The sequence below is a fragment of the Amblyomma mixtum genome, chromosome 3, assembly GCF_055824585.1.
Source record: "Amblyomma mixtum isolate Tamu chromosome 3, ASM5582458v1, whole genome shotgun sequence".
In the NCBI taxonomy this organism is placed as follows: domain Eukaryota; kingdom Metazoa; phylum Arthropoda; class Arachnida; order Ixodida; family Ixodidae; genus Amblyomma; species Amblyomma mixtum.
This window is the reverse complement of record NC_143014.1, coordinates 373,867,393-373,888,504: the sequence shown is the minus strand read 5'-3', so window position 1 is coordinate 373,888,504 and position 21,112 is coordinate 373,867,393. Positions and strand designations below refer to the sequence as shown.

Below are 21,112 nucleotides of genomic sequence, written 5' to 3'. Positions count from 1 at the left end.
GTCTAACTGAGAGCACGATTCCTCAGCATCGCGGCTTCCACTTGGCTTGCCCGTAAGAGCAGCAGTGATGAAAATGTTTGATTTGTACTAGGAGGGTCCAGTATTGCCTTGGACGGAAAGGGTTCGAGAAGAAGGATGGCAATACCACTGACATTTAGCTGTGCAGAGCTTCCTGAAATGGTTTGCAAAAGCTCTCGTAATGGCTCACAATGTGGCAGGTGTTGAAAAGTGTTTTTCTGGGGCTGCACTAAGTGAAGGTCTTGCAGGTGTGGAAGAGGGAAGCTGGTATTACGAAGCCACCATTGAAGAAATGCCTGAAAACAGTGCCACCCGTATTGGCTGGTCTCAGGAGCTGGGTAAGTGGCCTTGGTCCATCTTTGTGTGGCTTTTCAGAGGGCTGAAATCTTTTCTGTCCTTTCAAGTTGTTAACCCCATTCTCTTTAACCTAACACACACCATGAAACATGTTTACCTTTCAGTGTGTCCTCCGGACCCTTTTCGAATTCCAAACCTTTCATTTAGTGGATGCTTGGAGCTGTGACCTGGTCAAAGCCGCTAACTTTCTGCAGTGGAAAATTTTAAATTCTGCGAATTGAGAACAAGGAATTGGCAGTATTCTGCAGGAGACGTCAAAATGATGCTTCAAAAGGCACATCGTGTCATTTTCAGGACCAAAGTTTCTCTTGGAGGTAGTTGAAAGTGGCCTTCGCCACTAAGCTTGAGAGCCAGCCAGCTTTGCGAAGATCTTGGGGCAAAGAAGCTGGCGAGAAGGCGGAGTGATTTGTGGGAAGCCAAGAGTCTGAAGCTTTTATGGAAACGTTGGAAGGTCATTCTAGTCATTCTAGTCATTCTAGTCATTCAGTAAACCAAAGACCTGTTATTTAATATTTTATTACATGTTGTCTCTAGCATCTTCAGTTGTCATATCTGTGTTGTTAGTCAGTGCCCCTTCTGCTTGGGACAACAAATCATTGGTGTGCAGTGTGACTAAATAAATAAAGTGAGTAAATAGGCGCAGCACTGAGCGGCTCAAAACACCATGGAGCGGCAGTGGCATTGATGGCTGCTCCTTGGGAGGTTGCGTGCATTAAAGTATTGGAGGCCTGGCTTTGCTCAACTGTGGTGTGCACATCTCTTAAATAAAGTCGATGTGTCCTCTTCTTCCGTGTTTTAGTGCATTTCGATGGGTAAACCCCAAGCAAGATCTTGCAATGTGTGTGCCAAGTGAAGTAAATAAATAAAAGTGCATTAAATAAATAATGCTGCGACTGGTATTTGAACAGTTCAGCTTTGCTGGCCAATCGCGCCTCGTGTTAAACGGCAACACACTCTCACGCTGTGCATTGCACATTGTCTTTTTTCATCAACTAATTCTGCTATGAAACTAATATACGCACTTTGAGCTATGTGATGATAGTGACAGAGAGATGTGTGCTGCATGCATTGGCATGGGCAGTGCTGTAGCATGAACACAGCACTAGAGCAGTACATGTTGGTGTTGACAACACTGCTGAAGAAATGCGACACTGGAACATAGGACGCAGACATACATTGGGTAAATTGGCATTGACGATGAAAAAGTTGAAGATGCACGTAACTGGGTCAGGGGACGCCTCAGTCGTGCTTTCAGGTACATGGCAGGGGTGTCCACCGGCAAAAAAGAACTGTGCTTTCGCTCAATATTTCGTTCTTAGCAGTGCTAAGCTGCCAGCCACTTTTTGGAGGGGGTCCTTCAGCTAGGGTTGGCGTCAGCAGTTTGAGATTGCATTATCATTGTAATAATATTTCTTGTAAATTTTTCTTGAGTTCTCGGAACTTCCCATCACATTATATTTGGGCCAGTAAGGTAAATTAGTCATTTTTTCCTCCTACTGATGTCCGTAACAACAGTAGCATCCAGAAAGAGAATGTGGCTGCTAACACATAATTCCGCGAAAAATTCTTAAACCCGCCATTTTCCATGGAATCGCGGGAAACTGTACTCTATTTCATACATAGCAGTCAGTGCTGTCAGAGCCAGTGTGTCTGTTGGCCCAGGCTAAGTCCGTGCCAGAAAAGTAGCTCAGAAGTCTAGAGTTTGACGGAAACCCGTCTGGTCGGGATGGTACATGACGAAATTAGAAGGTGCCGACCAAAAGAAAGGATGAGATGACGTTTCGGCTCCCCCACGGGACCCTTGTTCTCAATGAGGCAGAACGTAGCTGATTGCCAGAAACGTTCCGTGGTGTCTTCGCTCCTCCGACGAAAAGAGGTGTGTTCCAGAGGAGAAGACCGGATTGCTGAAGATGTATGTGTACGGCGAGACTTGTCCACCTGTGGCTATCCTGTACACGTCATGGACTCTGTACAGCGTCAATTGGAACGTCCCAGGCTGCAGGCAAATCCCGCAACCCAGAAACGAGCCGCGATTCCCTATGTCCCTGGCATCAGCGAACCTTTGGCGCGCATATTACGGTCATACGATGTAAAGACCGCACATGTACCCGCTCGAAAGCTGAGGAGTCAGCTTGTGCACGCCAAAGATAAACTGAAGAAGGGAAAGTTCCCCGGAGTTATTTATTCGATCCCATGTGCGGACTGCCTGTCTGTGTACATTGGCGAGTCGGGTGACTTTGAGCGGAGACTGCGTGACCACACGAATGATGTCAAAAACCGGCGCGCAGATCAAAATGCGCTTGCCGAGCACTTAGTGTCCGCTAAACACAACATAGACTGGGCAGAGGCACGTGGGATCGAAAAAGAAAAGGACAAGATATCACGCCTCTATCTGGAATCGCTCATTATCCACACGACAGTGCATACGCTTAATCGGAATGACGGGAACTTGCCCCCAATCTACGCCAGGTGCCTGGGTTCGCTCTTGCGCCGTGTATAAAATGGACAACGCAGCTACGTTCTGCCTCATTGTGAACAAGGCTCCCGTGGGGGAGCTGAAACGTCATCTCATCCTTTCTTTTGGTCGGCGCCTTCTAATTTCGTAAAAGTAGCTCAGCATGCAACCCAAGCATATTTGGTTGCGACAAATCTCAAGTGCCATGAGTGGCAGCCTCTGGCACTTCATTGTACTTCCCGACACATGTTTGTCCTGTGGCTTGAAGAAGTACAAATGACAAGGTGGTATGATGGTAGGGTGAATGACTCCATCCGCGCCTATATAGTAGCGCACACTCACTGTAAATTACAGCATCTCATAGCTTTAACGGAGATTCCCAGTGCATTTTATGCCGCCCATTGTTTTCGTTCGGACCTCACTTTTGACCCAGGCTTCGAAAAGAACAAATGATATGTGAAGAAGTATTATGGTTTTACAGGTGCACTACTGCCGCAGCCTCTGCAGCGTTGACTGCCCTTGGGCATGGTTACTATGACATGCTGCTTGAGGCAATAAAAACAGTTTTCTTTTTTTAGTTGTATGCAACCAAAACAAAGGCTTTTTGACTGGAATAAATGCAGTACAGTGAAAGCTTATTGATTCGGATGTGAAGGCACCAGGAAAGCTGTTTGATAATACGGTAGTTCCAACTATTCTGTGACCTTGAAAAAGCGACAAAAGCTGCTCGCATAATGGCAAATTTATTTGGTGAAAGATAGGGCATTGGTAGCCTGGTTTTGAGCTGACAACAGCAGGACATAGATTGCTTTTCACACTTCTGCCAATGCCAACTTGCGTGTCAAAACAGAACCTCTCTGGCGTCCTTCACAGCGTGACACAGTCGGGGTGGATCCCCCCGCTTGTGAAGGACTTCACCCACAGCTTAAAGGTGCACTGAAGAGGATTCTGAACATGTCTTTTTGCTGCGGGAACTCGATCCACACGTTCCTAGCATTCTTAGAAACAGTGACTTATTGCCCTGTGTGGCCGATTTCCCCAATTAAAACGAATTAACGTCCGGCTCCCGCCTTTTTTTTTAAATTCTGCTTCGTACGGTGGGCGGAGTCGACCAACGCGTGAAGCGCCTTTCACCCAGTCCCGTGGAGGCTTTGCTTTCGCTTTATTTTGTTTTTTAGGTTTCCATGAATAAATAGTTTCATTCGCAGATAATATAGCCGCAAAATAAGCCCGAAGAAATAAAAATAGGCGCGGACTATTTGCTACTACGGACTACTACGTATTACTCCGCCGATGGCGGAGCGGCAAGCCGCCACGGGACTGGGTGAAAGGCGCTCCATGCGTTGGTCGACTCCGCCCACCGTACGAGGCAGAATTAAAAAAAAAAAGGCGGGAGCCGGACGTTAATTCGATTTAATTGGGGAAATCGGCCACACAGGGCAGTAAATCGCAGTTTCTAAGAAAGCTCGGAACGTGTAGATCGAGTTCCCGCAGGGGCAAAAAGACAAGTTCAGATTCCTCTTCAGTGCACCTTTAAGATAGAAAGAAGCACCGACTCTGGTGCACCCATCGTCAGTCGGCAGGCACGCTTTTGTCGCACAAGTGCCCAGCGCATGTCCGGCACTCAGTGTTGCCCAGTACTCTCTCTCGTTCCCTTCGCTTGTCTACGCAGCTTTGTGCATGCTTTTGCCCCTTCACTATCCCCCTTGCAAGAAACTAGAGTGCCTGGATGCGGCTAATCACCCCGCCGCCGTTCAGAGTGGAGACTTGACTACTAATAACTGTCTCTTGTTTCACGGAAATTTTTTGTCCTTATTTTTGTTCTCATGCTACTAGTATGCTTATTGCATTTGTTGTAATGATGAGGTAAATGTCGTTTCTTCTCTTCCTGTCTGTGATTTTAATTTATTTGTATATTACACATTGCAAAATCTGTCTGCATTTGCCATACTTTTATCTTTATAGCATGTGTATGAATAAAGTGGGGTCATTTCTCTTCAGTTCACATCGTTTTGTGTCTATATTTCTGACAGTGGGGTGTTTCCATTGTCACTGTAAAAACAGTACATTGCTGCCGCACCTAAAAAAGTTCACTCCAGGTGCGCTGTTTCCGTATTAGAATACAAAACTGCTCACCTGGCTTTTGCAGCAGATATGGCTCGTTAGGCTCAGTCTCATTCAGGCCAGGTTGTTCAGTTGGCAGTGGACTGACAGAGCAGTCATTTTAAAATTAGAAGTACCACTCTGTTACGCCATACGTGGTCAACGTAGCAACGGCCGCCTCTGCTTTTTTTCGCCACCCTTTCTTCTTATCCTTGCCAGGCACACAGAGGGCTATAAGCCTGCGAGCATGACTTTTCTACTGTTCTGTCTGGTCAGTTGTGGCCTCTGAGAAAGTTGTGCTCTTCAGTGGCCAAGTGCGCATCATTCATCGCTTACCACTAAGGGCAAAGAAGCCCTACAATCACAGTGCATTGATCGGAAGAGAACCAATTTTACAAGCTCTCTCTCCATAGCATTGCATTGTGCACATGCTTTTTTCTGCACAAGCGAAAACAGAACACATGAAAGTGGGTGACAAGGGCCATGCAGTATTTATCCGTACCCACACGCTTGCGGGTATACAACAAGCAGTTAAGAGCAAAGCGTTTCGTTATCAAGAAATAAACCAAAGTTACACGCTGCCACATGTGCACAAAAGGTCCAGAATGCATCGAGGATAAATGCAGTGATAATATATATATATATATATGCCACTCAGTTGCAAACTTGACTTACGCATAACTAATGTTACACTTAAAGCTCTGCATCGTTGGAGCACAAACAGACAGAGACCAAAAACGAACAACTTGTGTGTTGCTTTCTTGGTCTTTGTCTGTTTGCACTCGAACCATGCAGAACCAGTAGCAACTAGCTCAGCTTTACATTTTGCTGAGCAAAAACTCATTAGTTACCAGAAAATATGGTACCAGAAAAAATGTTAGGATCGTCCCAAAGTTCGAATTATCGAATGACCCTGAAAAAACTGTCGAGAACTTCTGGCAGCACAGTAAATTTATGTAGTGAGAGACTGGGCAATGGCTTCCTGTTTTTTAAGATGGGAGCAGCGCGGCAATGCCTGTTTTTCACGTTTGTGTCAATTCTTTATTACATGCATATTGTTGGGAGCATCAAAGCAGAACTGCACCTGAATCATAAGGGCCTCCTTCACTGTGTGATACGGTACAGCTCCACTGCTACCAAGTCACATCCATCATAGCCAGCATTGTTCCTGGAGATGGGGCATCCGTTATTATTCATCGCGCATGGACATCAGAGGCACAAGTAACTTTGCAGCGTGTAACTGAGTCTACTTCGATGATTTCTCGTGCAGCGCCAGTCATACCTGGACGCAGCCTCCTCTCGGGAGGCTGTTCGAATTAGCTGGTTCGAGGCCCACAGCGTCTGAATCGGTGAACGTCCGACGCCATGGGCTTGCATGGCCGTTGGCTGGGGCCAAGCCGGCAGATTGAATTATCCAGATTTCAGAATTAACGGGGGGGGGGGGGGGGTCGAATTGATGAGCTTTTACTGCGCTTGCACTGCACACCTACAACTTGGAAAACCTTCTCTTGGAAAACGAGACAAGTCTCTGGCATGTCGCGGGCGTTTTATGCACTGGGACACACCACACACTAGCATTTTGCCCTAAGAATGCCACATCCCTCCCAGCCTGCAGTGGTGAGACATGGGTAGCACAGTGGCCCCTTCAAAGAATGACTCCACCACACATCGTGGCACCCTAGCTGGACGGATGCTAATGTGAAATCACTCCCTTATTACAAATCTACCCCACCTTGGGGGGATTCCCCTGAACATTGGACCAACGCTGTTTCCACTTGGAGTTATTCATCAGTTCACTCTCACCCTTCTAGCCATCCCAGTTAGCCCAGTTGGCGGTGAGGCAGTGGTTCGAACCCCGGACCAGGACGAAATTTTCTTCAAGTGTAAAGTGAGTGAAAGCTTTCCTTTGTAGCCATATGGCTGCACACGGGTGGATGGTAATGAGTAATTACTGTCTTCTGTGAATGCAGTAACCCTTTCAGACACACAGTATCTTCCACTCTTTGGAAAGAGCTGAAAATTTGTGTGTGTATTTGTGTGTGTAGAATCCCCTATTTCACAAAAACAACTGGAATGGGTTAACTCGCAGATTAGCAGCCCTATAAAACACATTTACGGGCAGGCAATTACTTTTCTAGTTATCTGGAGTGTTTTCTGCAATAAAAACTCGGCTACAATGTTCTCCCTCACCCCTTTCCTTTCACTTCTACACACTGCCTGCTATCCTTTCTTTCGCTGCTCCAGCTCAGGTGCTTCCAGCTGCGATAGCAGATGCCGGGCAACAAACATTCTTTTACCTTCCATATTAAATGTACCAATAAACACCTCTACTACTACTACTACTACTACTACTCTTTCCAGCAGGAATTTCAAGAGTCTTTGGCATCACTGAGCTCGTGGAAACAGCACTGGACACTCTGAAAAAAAATTTAAAAGTTGCACGCAGAATTGAGATGCAATTAAAATTGTTGTGGCTTTTATTTGGCAGTACGAGAAGGAAGTGTGCTTCACGATAGTTTCGATTTACTGCTGCCTTTTCGTCAAATTGCAGAGGCTAAAAATGTAGCTGTTTGTCAGCAAGCATTTTTCTCTGGTTTTACTAAAGTGTTTCATCTTCTCTGTATTTGAATGGATGCTTGCTGGCTATCCCTCCAGCCAATCTGCAGGCACCCTTGGGCTACGACCGCTTCGGCTACTCCTGGCGATCGCGCAAGGGCACGCGGTTCCACGAGAGTCGTGGCCACCACTTTCACGATGGAGGCTATGGGGCGGGGGACACCCTGGGCGTCCTCATCGAGCTGCCCAAGAGTAAAGAGAAGGAGGGACAGCTCTCTCTGCCGGATGCTTTCAAGGACAGGGTTGGTCCCAGCTCAATGATTATACGAACCTGACAGTATCGCAGCCCTGCCAAAAGAGGTGAGGCCGATCTCCTGCTGCTGCTGATGCTGTGTGGCGAGAAAAGAAGAAAGAAAATTCGTGAAACTGAATGTCTTTCTGGCCATTGCTTGTCCTCTCGGGTCTGGCAAAGTCCAGAGCACCTCCACACTTTAGCCTGCGAGTTATGCTTGAAATTGTTTACTCACTTCATGCTGCATTTACCTTGTGCTGTATTTCTGTTCTCATCTTGCAGAAGGGCAGTGGCCTGTGTCGTCTTTTCTCTCTGATGTCTTCCTTCTCGTGTTCTTTGGCATCTGCGATGCCCGCTTTGAGCAAGATACATGGGTTGCTTTTGTGGGAATGGCCTGTCCCCTCTTTCCAGTGCACTTCTTGCAGACACACGCAGAGACCTGGTTTGTTAAAACTCATTTCAGAGCATTCGCTCTCTTTAGCTGGTTCCTCTCAGTTGCGCGTGGTCCGCAGTACATACCTGTATACCTTGGTAGCAAGCCCAGATGCGTATTAATGAGTGCCTGTGGCAGTGGCGAAATTGGCAGCATGCCGAGACACTCACGGGTTTAGAACGGCAGTGAGACATATGTTAGAAAAGGCTTTAAAAATAAAGAAAAATAAAAGTGCCCTGTGTGGAAGGGGCATGTGGTGACTGAAGGTGTGGGCCACACCGCCGAGCTGGCCCAGCCAAGCCACCACAGAAAAAAGGTGTGCACATCTCATGGGGCATTTTTCTGGGTGATTCGTTGGTGGTGCCAGGGCCGCTGAAAAGCCAGTATATATGAAATAGAAAAAAATGTTGATGTGGATCAGCGGGTTGCCAATGAAGTGTGGGCGAGCCATCATGTGAGTCTGTGTGCAGCTCACCCGGTCGAGCGAGCGAATGGGGTGGAACGTTTGTCTTGTCACTGTAATTTTCTGCATTCTTGTCTTGGAGGTCTGAGCATGGTTGAGGGATGAGCATATTGGACTGATTTAAAGTGAAATGTTTCTTTATTCTGTGTGCGGACGCCGTACTTATGCTTCTGCTATTATGCGTGACGTCTCCCGCAAAGCTTAGATGGTGATAAGCAAAAGTAGTGTGTCGATGTGACTTCAGAACCCGAGCAATTTGCAGAGAGATGAGTTTAAGGGAAACAAAGCAGTGCAGGTGCTGTTTTCTCTGAATTATTTTGCCTTTTCTGCATTGTTTTTGCGTGCTCAACGTATCACACGACATATTACCGAAGGTTAAGAAGTTTGCACTCTGTTAAAATGGTTGAAATCTGGGTCTTACTTGTCTTGACCTGCCATTTGTTGATCACATGAGAAGATAAGGAGCGGGTATTCAGTGAAAGTACCCGTTCACTACAGGCACGTGGAGTGCTCTAAGGGCCTGTGTCGCATTGGAGTCTCTCTGTTTTCTTTGCAGCGGCTTGTGAAAGTGAAGAGCTACCTGTATTTTGAAGAGAAAGACGAGGTGCAGCAAGCTATCAAGGCACTCAAGCCACTGCCAGGAAGCAAGGTAAGGCCGTTCTTAATGCTGGCAACCAAGGGGCCTCACAACTATGCCTAGTGGCTGAGTCTGAGGGCGAGTTTTTGGCTTAGCCTTTCATCATCATCATCAGCCTGACTACGCCCACTGCAGGGCAAAGGCCTCTCCCATGTCGCTCCAATTATCCGTGTCCTGTGCCAGCTGCGGCCACCGTATCCCCGCAGATTTCTTTATCTCATCCTGATGATCTTCTTCAGTTGTACAAGGCCTTAAAATACCCTTACTAGCAGAATGCAAATGTCTCAAGGTATGGGTAAACGAAGGTCGTAGTATACATAGAATACCATGAACAGACTCTGGGGGCGAAAGGGAAAAAGGATGCCACGGTAATGAAACATAGGGTAGTATAGGGGTACAACAAATATTCGGGAATGCGGTTCTGTGCTTAAGGGCAGAAGTTCAGTCGAGATAAATCGGAGAGCTGTAGGAAGATTAGCACTAGGTGCCCACGGCAAAACCCTAAACGAGGCAGTACAAGGGGATATGGGCTGGGCATGATTGGAAGCATGGGAAGCTCAGAGTAAAATGCTAAGTGAAGAACGCCTCAGAAAATTGGGACGATAACAGGTGGGCAGCTAAGGTGTTTAAGTACTTATACAGAGAGAGTGTTGACTCACAGTGGCGGTAAAAGATCTGGGAAACTAACCGGTAAGTATGCAGGACAATAGGACGAAGAAGTGCTTTAAACAACTAGTAAAAAGTGCAAAAGGTAATAACTGAATTAATTCAATGGACAAAAGGCAGACCATAGAACTACAGTAATCCCTCGTTATAACGAAATCGCTTTACTCGAAATATCGCTTTATTCGAAATTTCTTCCGGTCCCGACCTAAACGCATGCATTTTAAGCCGCATTACTCGAAGCACACGAAGAGCTTGACCCGCTTAGAGCGAAGTGTCAAGCGGAGGCATCGCCGCCGCCGAGCGTAGGAATCGCCCCCGTGGCAGCGGCCCTTTGCGCATGCAGTGTAAAATTAATACCGCCGACGAATTAGACTCATGCAGGCATAGAACAGGTCACAAAAGTACCAAACCCACGATCGATGCCCTGCCCAGTAACGGACAACCAAGGAGTGCAGAGTGTCCCCTGCTCAGCGGGGCCAAATTCCATGGTGCAGCGCACCCGAACCGTTAATCTCGGTCGGAAGCGCATTCCTGGTGTTCCCCGTGACAGGATCCACAAGAAAGTAGTTTTCCTTGCGCTTTGCGGTGCCAGACAACCGCGGTGTCTTGGAGGCGGAAAAGTGGCCGGTCTAAATGCGTGATAGGGTCACTGAATTTTGTTGTTACGGCTGGGACACATGTGCGAAAAGCGAGCGCGATTTACCGCGGCGCGAAGTTGCGAACGGCGTCGCAGCATCCGATCGCAGCGCGCTGGCTGCGTCATGTCAACGACGGGCCGCCCGCGGCAAACGCAACGACGGGTAGCGGGAGCCAACGCGAGTGCGGAGAGCCACAGCGTCAAGATGACTTAGGGCGTGCTCCTTTGAGCCGGGCCGGCCTGCCCGCGGCCGGTCTCGACGAGCTCGCTCGCTCGCGCGCGCCGAGACCGGCCGTGGCCTGCCAGCCTTGATGCCGGCCGCTGGCGTCTGAAAACGCGATACGCGATAGTATTGTTTGTTCAAGTTCATAGCAAGCCCTGGGGGTAGAGGTGATGACTGCGATTCAAGCAAATTTCATCCGCTTTGGTGCTGCTCCTGCCTGATGCGGTTCGCCTGCCGTCTGCTAGCTAGCTCTGTTGCTGAAGGCGTCGCGGAAATCTAACGTATCTTTTATTATGGGACCGGTTGACAGTAAAGGGTTGCCGAGTGTAGCGCCTTTATTTGAGTGCTGGCCAGTCCCGAAGCGCTAAGAGCTGCGGCATCGATGCGAAACCGGCTAGGCTTAGCGCCGACCAGGGCAGTCAGGGAGCAGCGCGCAGTTTGTCACCCGGCGTTCCTGCAGGCGGCGTCGTTGCCGACTCTTGCACAGACATGCTGTCGTTGCTCGAATCTAGGAAGCAGACTTTATGGCAGCATGGCTGCTTTGTATTTTTCTTGTGCGAACGGGAAGTAAGCAGAGCCTGCCGGCTTGTCGATCAGCCTGGATCCCGTCTGGATCACAAAAATGAGCTAAAGCTTGTTCTTGATATAGATAATAAACTCTGGTATAAGAAATTTGAACTGTATCATCTTTGAGGATCGCTGACCAATACTGAGTTGCTGGTAGAAGTAACAAATGTGCTACGAGCAAATTTTGTAGCGAAAGCTACATTGGCCACGAACTTGCAATTTCGCTGTGGCAGTGCTCCTCCGAGAAGGCACTGACCTTGACCTTGAGCGCCATCCGCCAGCTTCCTCGCAGTTGTGACGCATCTCGACTGTTTTAGCTTTTTTCGAGCAGTCGCTTATATCGAATTATCGCTTATAACGAATTTTTTCGCCGTCCCGCTGACTTCGTTATAACGAGGGATTACTGTATATTGAAATAGGAAAGGGCATATCAGGAAGGAATCTTTCTATGATAACTCAAAAGGCAGTGCCCTACTCCTTGATGCTAGATCAGGGTGTCTTAGAACACAATGGTACAAAGAGAACTTTAACCAAGAAAATGACACATGTGCAGTGTGTGGTAGATCTGTGGAAACAATTGAACACCTCATAATCAAATGTGATGGTATCCATCCGGATGTCGATGCAGGGACAATCACTCTCCCTGAGGCCCTAGGGTTTAGAGATAACAATGTTCATGGGAATGAGTCGATGGTAGAAGTTGGTAAAAAGCAGTTATAAGATTGGTGGCTGAAAAGCATTGAGGTGACATAAGGTTACAAGTGCAGGATTTAAAATTGTATTTAAAGAAAGTGGTGAATTTATACACCTATTTATTACACCGATAACACTGTTCAAGATATGAAGGGGAAAAAAAGCTGAGCATGGTGGCAGCTGCCACCACCCCATTTCAAAGAGGATGCTCCCATCTCTGTTCCATCCGTCCATCCATAGCGCGTTGTATCAACTGCGGTGGCTCGTTGCAACCTAGACTCATGAGCTTTCCTTTCTTGTCAATTCCCGTTTTATTGTCACGAAACTTTCGCGTGGTTCAGCCAAGTTTCAAGTAACACAGTGCTAGCTAACAGATACCATAGTTACTCGCGTAATGAACCCACTTTTTTTCCAGAAAAGTAGGCATCAGTTTGGGGGCAGGGTTTATTGCGTGAGGAAAAAAAATGTTTCAGCATATTTTTTGTGACAGTTGAAGTTTCATATCATACGTTCGCCTGCCCGCCTGTTTTTCTGCTGCCTCCCCACCTGTCCGTCATCAACAAAAATCTGCGGTCGACAAGCTGCGGCACCCACGTTTGTGTCATCGTTGTTAAGCGCTGTTCGCTTGAAAAGGTGTTTGCTGTATTACGGCACAATCCGACGGCTTTGTGATAGCCGACATCACCGGCCCTCAAGGCACGCATTTTTTTTTATATAAAAACACAAGGTTACAGAAACGAATTTTTAATGACAGCAGTGGGGAATTGTTCATTATGCATGTAAATACGATAGTCGTTGCAATGACTTCGTTACTTCAAGGTCAACCTCTGCAATACAGTTAAACCCACTTATAACAGTACCGGTTATAACAATATATTGGATATAACAATGGTCTGTCGTAGCACCGTCAGCTTTACCACGTGTTCTGTGGTAAAAAGAACCACTTATAACAATGCTGTCGTAGCACATTATCAGTTATTACAATTATCAGTTATATTATCAGTTATAACTGGCGCAGAAAACAACGAACAGGAACCTATGCAAGTTGTGGGGTAGTAAAAGCTCGTGATTTCGACCTACATTAACTCGCAAATCCAGATAATTCCGATTACCTGCACTGTCCTGACCAACGCCCACGTATGACTATGGCATTGTACGCTGGCTAATATGAACACTACAGCTCTTGCACCGGTTTTTTCGAATGGGAACAGAGGCTGCATTCAGGTATGACCAGTGTGGCGAGTGATTGTCCAAATAGCACTGCTCAAACCTGAGTTTTATGCTGCAGAATCATTCATGCACCTCTGATGTGCATAGAACGGCTGGCGTGACGACAAACACACGGCCCTGTTCCGAGATCAGTCGGACTGCATCATTTCAGTTTCACTTCTCTGAGCTTCGCGCAAGCCCATATCAGCCAGCTAGCCGAGCCCAGCTGTGTCGTTTAGGGCACCAGTTGACGCGATTGCATCCGTCCGCATGGTTCCTTCTCTTCAGTTCTTCCAGTGTGCCAAAATGGCATGCTTGTCACATGCTTTTCACTGTTTGTGCAGTGAAGTCTCCCTCACAAGCGGTGCTGTCACTTACTTGCAAGGGGCGTGATGTAGTAGAGATGGAGCTTGAGCGTTGTCGCGTCGCACCGTGCAGGTTTCTGGGGAGGCACTTACCACTTTGGAGCAGTTCTGCTTCGATGCTCCCGACATTGTGCATGCAATAAAGCATTTATGACAGTGTGAAAAATAATCACCGTCGCGCTGTTCTTATCTCAGAAGCAAGCAGCCATTGCCCAGTCTTTCTCCAAATAAGTATAGCGTGATGCAAGCGGTTCGCTTTTCGGGATCATTCGATAACACGAACATTTATTCCGGTCCTCTGAAGTTCAAATTAACGAGCTTTTACAGCATTAGAATGATCAAGCCCCTGCGGGTCTTTCCTGTCATTAAATGCACTTAATTTTTTAGTGCTTTCTTTTTTGCGGCGCAACCCAGTTATAACAGTGGTATTTCCGTGGCACTTCAATATTGTTATAAGTGGGTTTGACTGTACTTCCTTAACCTGGGGTTTACAAACACACATGAGCTTCAAATGGGACGGCATGGGGGAATTGAAAAACTTAATAGCATAGAGAAGTTCGCTACATGAAAGTTCACTACATGCAGGTTTAACTATATTATGCATTCGTTGAGTGCTCTTTTGCTATCTGCCGACCTCAGCTGACCCAGTGCTTTGTTTGTAGTCGTGTGAGCATATCTCTAGCACCTTCATGTAACGTCATGTGCATAACTAGCAACTCCATGAAGCGCCCTTCTTTGGGTAGAACCCGTGCATGCTTGATGGTGCTGTTGTGCAGATGGCCACTTTGCCATTTAATTCCGTGCTGGTCCGTGTGCGCATCCTGTCGATGCAGCAAGATGGCTTTGCCCGTGTCGTTTCATGTAGGCTTTGGTCTGAATTTTTTTTTTATGCTGTTCTCGTCAAATAAGCTCGAACATTGGTTATTTCCTTCACGGTTAATGTCCCCGCCAAATACTCTTTTTTTTGACGCCTCACAAGAACGTGAAAACCATGCCATGACTCTTAACAGCTTCAGGTACCACAGTAACCTCTTGATATCAGTTAGGCTAGGCATCACAATGATGACATTTTACTACTGATTGTCCAAGATGTGATCTTGGCGGCATTCTGCAGAGCCTTGCACTGTTTTGTGTTAATCATTGCGGCCCTCGCCACCACTGAACGCATGTGAATTCCGCATGGTGATCCACGTTCCTTGGTTCACAAATGCACACGAGTGTAACTGCTGGATTTGTCTGCTGCAGATTGTGTTCTACAAGAATGGTGAGTGCATTGGAACTGCGTGGAGAGACATCAACGAAGGAATGTACTTCCCGTCAATCTCCCTGTACAAAGGCTGCACGGTGAGCCTTCTTTTTTGGTTTTCGGTTTCTTGTCTCATAATGCTTGCAGGATTTTTTCGTTCATGCTCGGTTACCATTCTTTTTCAAAAACATGCCAGGTGCGGGTGAATTTTGGCCCCAATTTCAAGCACAAGCCGAAGGATGTACCATGCTCAGGGGTGAGTACAGGTGGCCTGCTGTGTGCATGGTCATCGTAATCCCTGCAGTTGTGGCAGTGCACAGGAAAATTGGTGCTTTCCCCTACAGAATAGCGGTTGAGGCTGTTTCACGTGCATGCGAACACAATGGAAATTTCAATTTGGACCAGTTGGAGGTTCCAGTTGGTTTCATTTGGATTTTTCAGTTGATTCCAGTTGGGTTTTTAGCCACCCAACCATTTGGACCCATTAGGTCCTAGGCAATTATTGCATATCCAGAATCATTAAAATTCTTACATTGTGTTGTCAATTCCTCAGTAAGGCTCTCAGCTAACCACTACATTAACTTTGCACCATTATCATCTACAAGAAGTCATCACGAGCTTAATTTGATACCGTATTTTGCGCATGCTAATTTTTTTCAAATTCAGTTTTTTTCCCCGTTCAATAGAAGCCTGGAATTCTTTACCTGGGTCCATTCGTTCTCGTCCATTTCAAAACTTTGTAACTGCCATTGAAGACGCATAATAGCTGTCTATTCTTACCCTGTTGTTAACAGTTCCTTTCTTGTTTGATATTTCATTTGTGATTTTAACTTTTTGTATTTCTCACTTTGTACATTTTGCTGCATTTTGTGTTTTTCCCACTTCTGCCATAGCGCATACAAATTGCGCTGCAGTATGTATAAATAAATAAATAAATAATCACAAAACATGCCTCATATGTAATTAGTTTGACCAAAATACATAATGTGAGAAATATTTCTACTACTTAACATCAACTTGCAAAAGGAAAACTGATTTGGGAGGACTGTAGGAAGACACTCTGACTGGTGGCGATCAACATTTTTACAAGGGAATTGAAAATTATTGTTTTTATGGAAAAAAAAAAAGTTAACAACAAGCATACATCACACACAAGAAACACTATATATTAAGCCACTATTTGCATATACCTATATACAGGGTGTTGCATTGAAGACTTTACACAATTTTAAAAGCAGGCCTTTTGAGTTAGAACAGCGTTTTTTTTTTCGACACAGCATTGTCAGCAATGTAGTACAGCAGAATACAGCTAAGACGTGCTAACTAGCAGGCTGGTTTACTAATATTAAATAGGTAACTTTTTAACGATTACTGTTAGGCTCCTTAATTATTGTGAGGTGTGCAGCCCATTGTAAGTAATATCCGTATCAGTTTTTAGAATTTCGAAAATGCGGTTACCCTCGGCGCTGTGGCCCAACAAATTTTGGCTACATTGTGCCAAAATACACGCGCTTTCGAGAAGCTTGCAGGCAAAGCAATCTTCCAGGGCTTGTAACTCATCGAAATAGCCACAATTTGTTGGGCCACAGCGCCTAGGATAACCACATTTCCAAAATTCTGAAAACTGATATGGATATTACCTACAGTGGGCTATACACATCTCCATAAAAAAAGGAGCCTAACTGTACTAGTTAAAAAATAAACTATTCAGTATTAATTAACCAGCCTGCTTAGTAAGCACGCCTTAGCTGTATTCTGGTGTACTACACCACTGACAATGCTGTGCCAAAAAAAGCGCTCTTTTAACTGAAAAAGCCTATTTTGAAAAACTGTGTAAAGTCTTAGGTGAAGCACCCTTTGTATATATATGCATATAAAGTTTCAATATGTACTTCCAGGTTACAAACTTTCACTCATATTTATATACTCCATTTATGAGGTATATGAGTGTTATTTTTATGAGGTATAGTAAGGTATTAGTTCTGCCTTGTTTGTCAAATGTGCAAATGTTCACATGGATAATTAGGTGCAGTTGGACAGACCAACTGGGGGTCCATTTGGACTATCCAATTCGAACACCATTCCAACTGAAACCGGTTAGAAACTCAATTGGTCCAGTTGGAACCACTTGAAAATGCAATTGGTTCTCATTTTTTTTTTTTTTACTGGGTTAGGTTATCAGTATCTCTGATTACGTTTAAATCGACCTTTCTTCACAAAAACAACCATCCATGATCGGTGGTAGTGCAGTACGTGGCGCCCACGGATTTGTGGGGTATAAGGGATACTAAGTATGTGCAGTGTCTAGTACGCATCCCGTGCCGGCGCCTGTTCCTGACTCGACACGTGGGGCTCCAGGCATAAAAAAATCATTAATTTGTATGCATACCGGTACCACTAAAGAGAAATTAAATTGAGCGCTGTTTACAGAGCTCTAGTGGAACATTCTTGAGGGCTAGTTGGGTCATTTTCAAGGAAAGTTGGAAACTGCGCAAAAGGACAACGACAGGAAGTAAAGAAACCAGTACGACACCACGGGCACAATTTGTGCAGGGACTATCCTGCGTTTGAGGCAAAGCACGGGACTGGCAGGTTGTCACAGCGGTGAGGTTCACTCACGAAACAGCTGCATCTTGCTTGGGTTGCGTGCACAAAATAGAGCCCAGGTTAGAAGAAGAACGCTTTAGTAGAACGTTTTTGCAGGCTAGCGGGTTTATTTTCGTGGAAGTTTAGAAGCTGTGCAAAAGGACGAGGACAGGAGGTAAAGAAACGAAATGACACCATGGTGCTGAGTGGACTGTCTGTGATGCGCTGTAAGTGGTCTGCGTACAAAGAAGCCTTCCATAAACATAGTGGTGAACTGCCTCAAGGAAAATGGCCTCACAATCATGTAGGCAGACAAGGAAGGCGGCTTCGTCTTCTTGCCTGTCGGTATCTTTGACAAAAAGGTCACAGAAGCTGTCAGAAAGAATTTCAAGCAGATTGACTTAAAAAAACAAACATCGTGCTGTCAGATTACTCGATGAACCTGACAGCAGATCCACATGAAAATAAAGCTGAAGAGAATGCGACGCTCAGGTTGGCCTCGAGGCTCTGCTATGAGCATGCACCGTGATTCTCTAAGCATGGCAGTCGAGAACAGTGAGACTAGTTTCCTAGAAATGTTGTTCACCCATAAAGCCAACTGGCCCCTACATGCCATCGTTTCAGAGAAAGGAACTTGGCAACAAAATATTAGGAAGTACCTACAGTCAAGCCTAGTTGGAATGGACCCGTTTATAGTACATAGTTCCAGTGGAGTTGTCAAGCTCTTGGAAGATGGCTTTCCACAGGCCACTACAGGATTTTCCATTGACAGAGAAGGATTGTTTGAAGCAGTTAAACAGAATACGGTGGACAGAATGATGAAGTTGACTTTCAGAATGTGGCAGATGTGAGCACAAGGCACTTTCTTGAACTGTTAAGCTGAACTCCACTGCCATTGAATTCAATGGCTGGGATTTTTATTCGGCCCTCTGTGGCATCCGTCCTCTGCGATATGTATTTGTCAGCGTTCAATCAGCACGTTGTAGAGCATTTTTGCAGTCGGCATGTTTTGCACATTTTTCACTGTGTTGACGATTACGTAGTTATACTTCACTTGATTCAAGAGAATAATCTTGATGAAGCTGTCAATAACATACTTAAAATATTTGCATTAGTTTCCAGAGGCCTCCCTTTCACCAATGAGTTGGCCAGTGATAACTGCCTCCAGTACCTTGACCTAAAGCAGTCACAAAGCACAACGCTAGGACTAAGAAGACCCCACTGCCATTTGGAAGTGCATATTCCAAGCTTGTTAAACTTGCTAACGTAACCCTAGCCTGCCAGTCCGCTTTGGAAAAATCTTGTGCGCGTATAATGGAAGCAAGCTTCAGTCAACAAGTCCAGTGCTTCTGTTCTACTGGATACCCTCAGCATTTAGTCACAAGTGTATGTGAAAGTTTAGTGCAAAAAGTGAGGAGTTGCAACAAGCGGGAACACACTATCAAGAAAGATTTCCTGCAGGTTATGCCCCACATTCATAGCCTTTCGCATAACATGAAAAAAGTGGCAAGCCATTACAGTGTCAAGACAGTCTTCTCAGCATCGCAGAGTGTGCCCATCGATGACCAAATGAGAGAAGAGTAAGCCCCAGTGTAGTAAGAAGCACGTTGGGAAGTTCATCAAGTGTATTTCGGGGGTTGTGTACCTTTTCCTTTGAAAGGTGTTCTGACAAAAACAGGGCTGTGATTGTTTTGAAAGATTTCAACAGGGCAGATGATGAGAGCATCCTAGACTATTTAGAAATGAATTTGGACGGTTTGAACGTTGGCGAAAATGTTAATGTTTTGTGGTGTATATTAAAATAAATTTGTCTTAATTGTATTGCCATGTTTGTTGCCGACGGGATTAAGAGAAAGAAACAGAACCCGTGAGTTACGCAACAGATTATTCACATGAAAAGGAAGCTAAAGAGAATGAGACGCTCAGGTCAGCCTCAAGACTCTGCTATCAACGCTCTAAGTGCAGTACTAAAACTGAGGTCAAAAAAGCTAAGGACACTTTCTTCACTATCGATTTAGGTCATTTCTTCAAAGAAGCATCAGGGAAAGTTTGTAGGTATATAGGCGGCAACAAGTCCAACACTATTTCGTTAATGGTGGATGGCTCACCAGTCTCAGAGGCAAAACCAGTAGCTGATGAATTTAACAGAGGCTTTCAATCTGTATAAGCCTGGAAAAATACTAACCTTGTTATTGAACCTGAAGGGTGTTTTTCTTCTATGCCTGATGTCGTTGTGCATCAAGAAGGTATCTTTAACTTTCTGCTTAACCTTGTTACTGAAAAAGCAAACAGACCCGATAACATTCCCACAGTGTTCTTGCGCAGTTACGGAGAATGGATTTCGTATTACTTGTTCCTCATTTGTTGGGCATCGCTAGCACAGTGTTCTCTTCCGTCAGGCTGGAGGGGTGCTCGTATCACTCCTATATTCAAGTCAACTGATCGCCTGTGTGTGTCCAATCACCACCCGATTTCCCTGACCTCAAAAAGCTGCAACATATTAGAACATGGAATCTCTGGACACTTGACTATAACTCTCAGAAGAAAACAAACTGTTATCAGACGCCCAGCACAGGTTTCGACATGGTTTGTCGACTGTGATGCAGCTGCTTAGTGCATGCCATGATTTTTCACTCGCAATTAATATCAAGAAAACAGGTTGATGATATATTTTTGGACTGTAAAGCGTCTCATAATAAATTAGTACAGAAACTTTAGAAAGATAGTACGTTCCCACAGCGAAATGTTTTGCCTGGGTCCCATTTTTCTCCTGCGCTCGGTTAATTCGAAAACACTGCTAATATGAACATTGCTCGCGGCCCCAATGACATCGAATTGTTTTACTGTACTGTACTGCAGTGTGTTGTCGAGTAATGCTTCTCGAATGACTGAATTGTGCATTTTTTATGTCAGCTGGGTCATTAGCGGCTATTGTGCATGCGTCACGATTGTCATTATTGTCATCTGACAGTCCTCACAGACAGAATATCTGCCTGCAGTGCAGCCTTGGCATCATGTTCACTGTTTTGGGAGAGTTGAGCTCTTGTTAAAAATTTCTTTTTCAGATGTACGAAAGTGTTGACAAAATCATCGTTCAGCAGACCCTGTCGGATATCCTCTACCTTGTGGAAAACGAAAGCCAGATGCGGTTGGACGCCATCTACTTCTAGAGGCCCTCCTCCTGTTCTTAGCGCACAATTTTTTTCGCACAGAAGGACATTTTCCCCCCATTTCTGGCGCACACTTGGACCAGCAATTCATGAGTGCTGTTTAGTGGCTTGAGCGTCATTAAATGTTTTTTCATCCCGTGTTTGAGTCCAGTGGCTAGTGCTGAGAGCAGACAAGGCTAACTGACCAACAGGTGACTTGCTGCCTTCCTCTTTCTTGTAAGTGGGACACGAAAGCCATTTGCCTAAGCAACTCCTAAATCTCTCATGCTGTTCCGGTCTCAACAGCTTGAACAGTGGCTATGATGCAAAATCATAGACATAAAAGCTGCTTGTTCATCTGTAGTCCTCGTGGAGCTGGCTGGAGTAAATTAAAGATGACAAAGGAGAGATTGGCTCAACTGCTGTGTTGAAACCGAAACACCACAACCTCTTTGCT

At 45.6% G+C, this 21,112-nt stretch overlaps 1 protein-coding gene across 3 annotated transcripts in view; it reads left to right on the top strand.

Annotated features, from left to right (window-relative positions):
• Positions 1-20,816, top strand: part of ash2 (Set1/Ash2 histone methyltransferase complex subunit ash2) — a 67,855-nt gene extending 47,039 nt beyond the window's left edge. For 2 of the 3 annotated variants that reach the window (XM_089584325.1, XM_089584324.1), the window contains 6 exons: positions 267-356; positions 7,589-7,791; positions 9,234-9,326; positions 14,920-15,018; positions 15,117-15,176; positions 20,572-20,816. In XM_089584325.1, coding sequence (XP_089440451.1) covers positions 267-356; positions 7,589-7,791; positions 9,234-9,326; positions 14,920-15,018; positions 15,117-15,176; positions 20,572-20,676 — 650 coding nt within the window. In that variant the 3' untranslated portion in view covers positions 20,677-20,816. Of the gene's footprint in view, positions 1-266; positions 357-7,588; positions 7,850-9,233; positions 9,327-14,919; positions 15,019-15,116; positions 15,177-20,571 lie in introns of those variants that run through there. The other variant, XR_016291693.1, reaches the window with a different exon arrangement.
• The last annotated feature ends 296 nt before the right edge of the window (positions 20,817-21,112 follow it).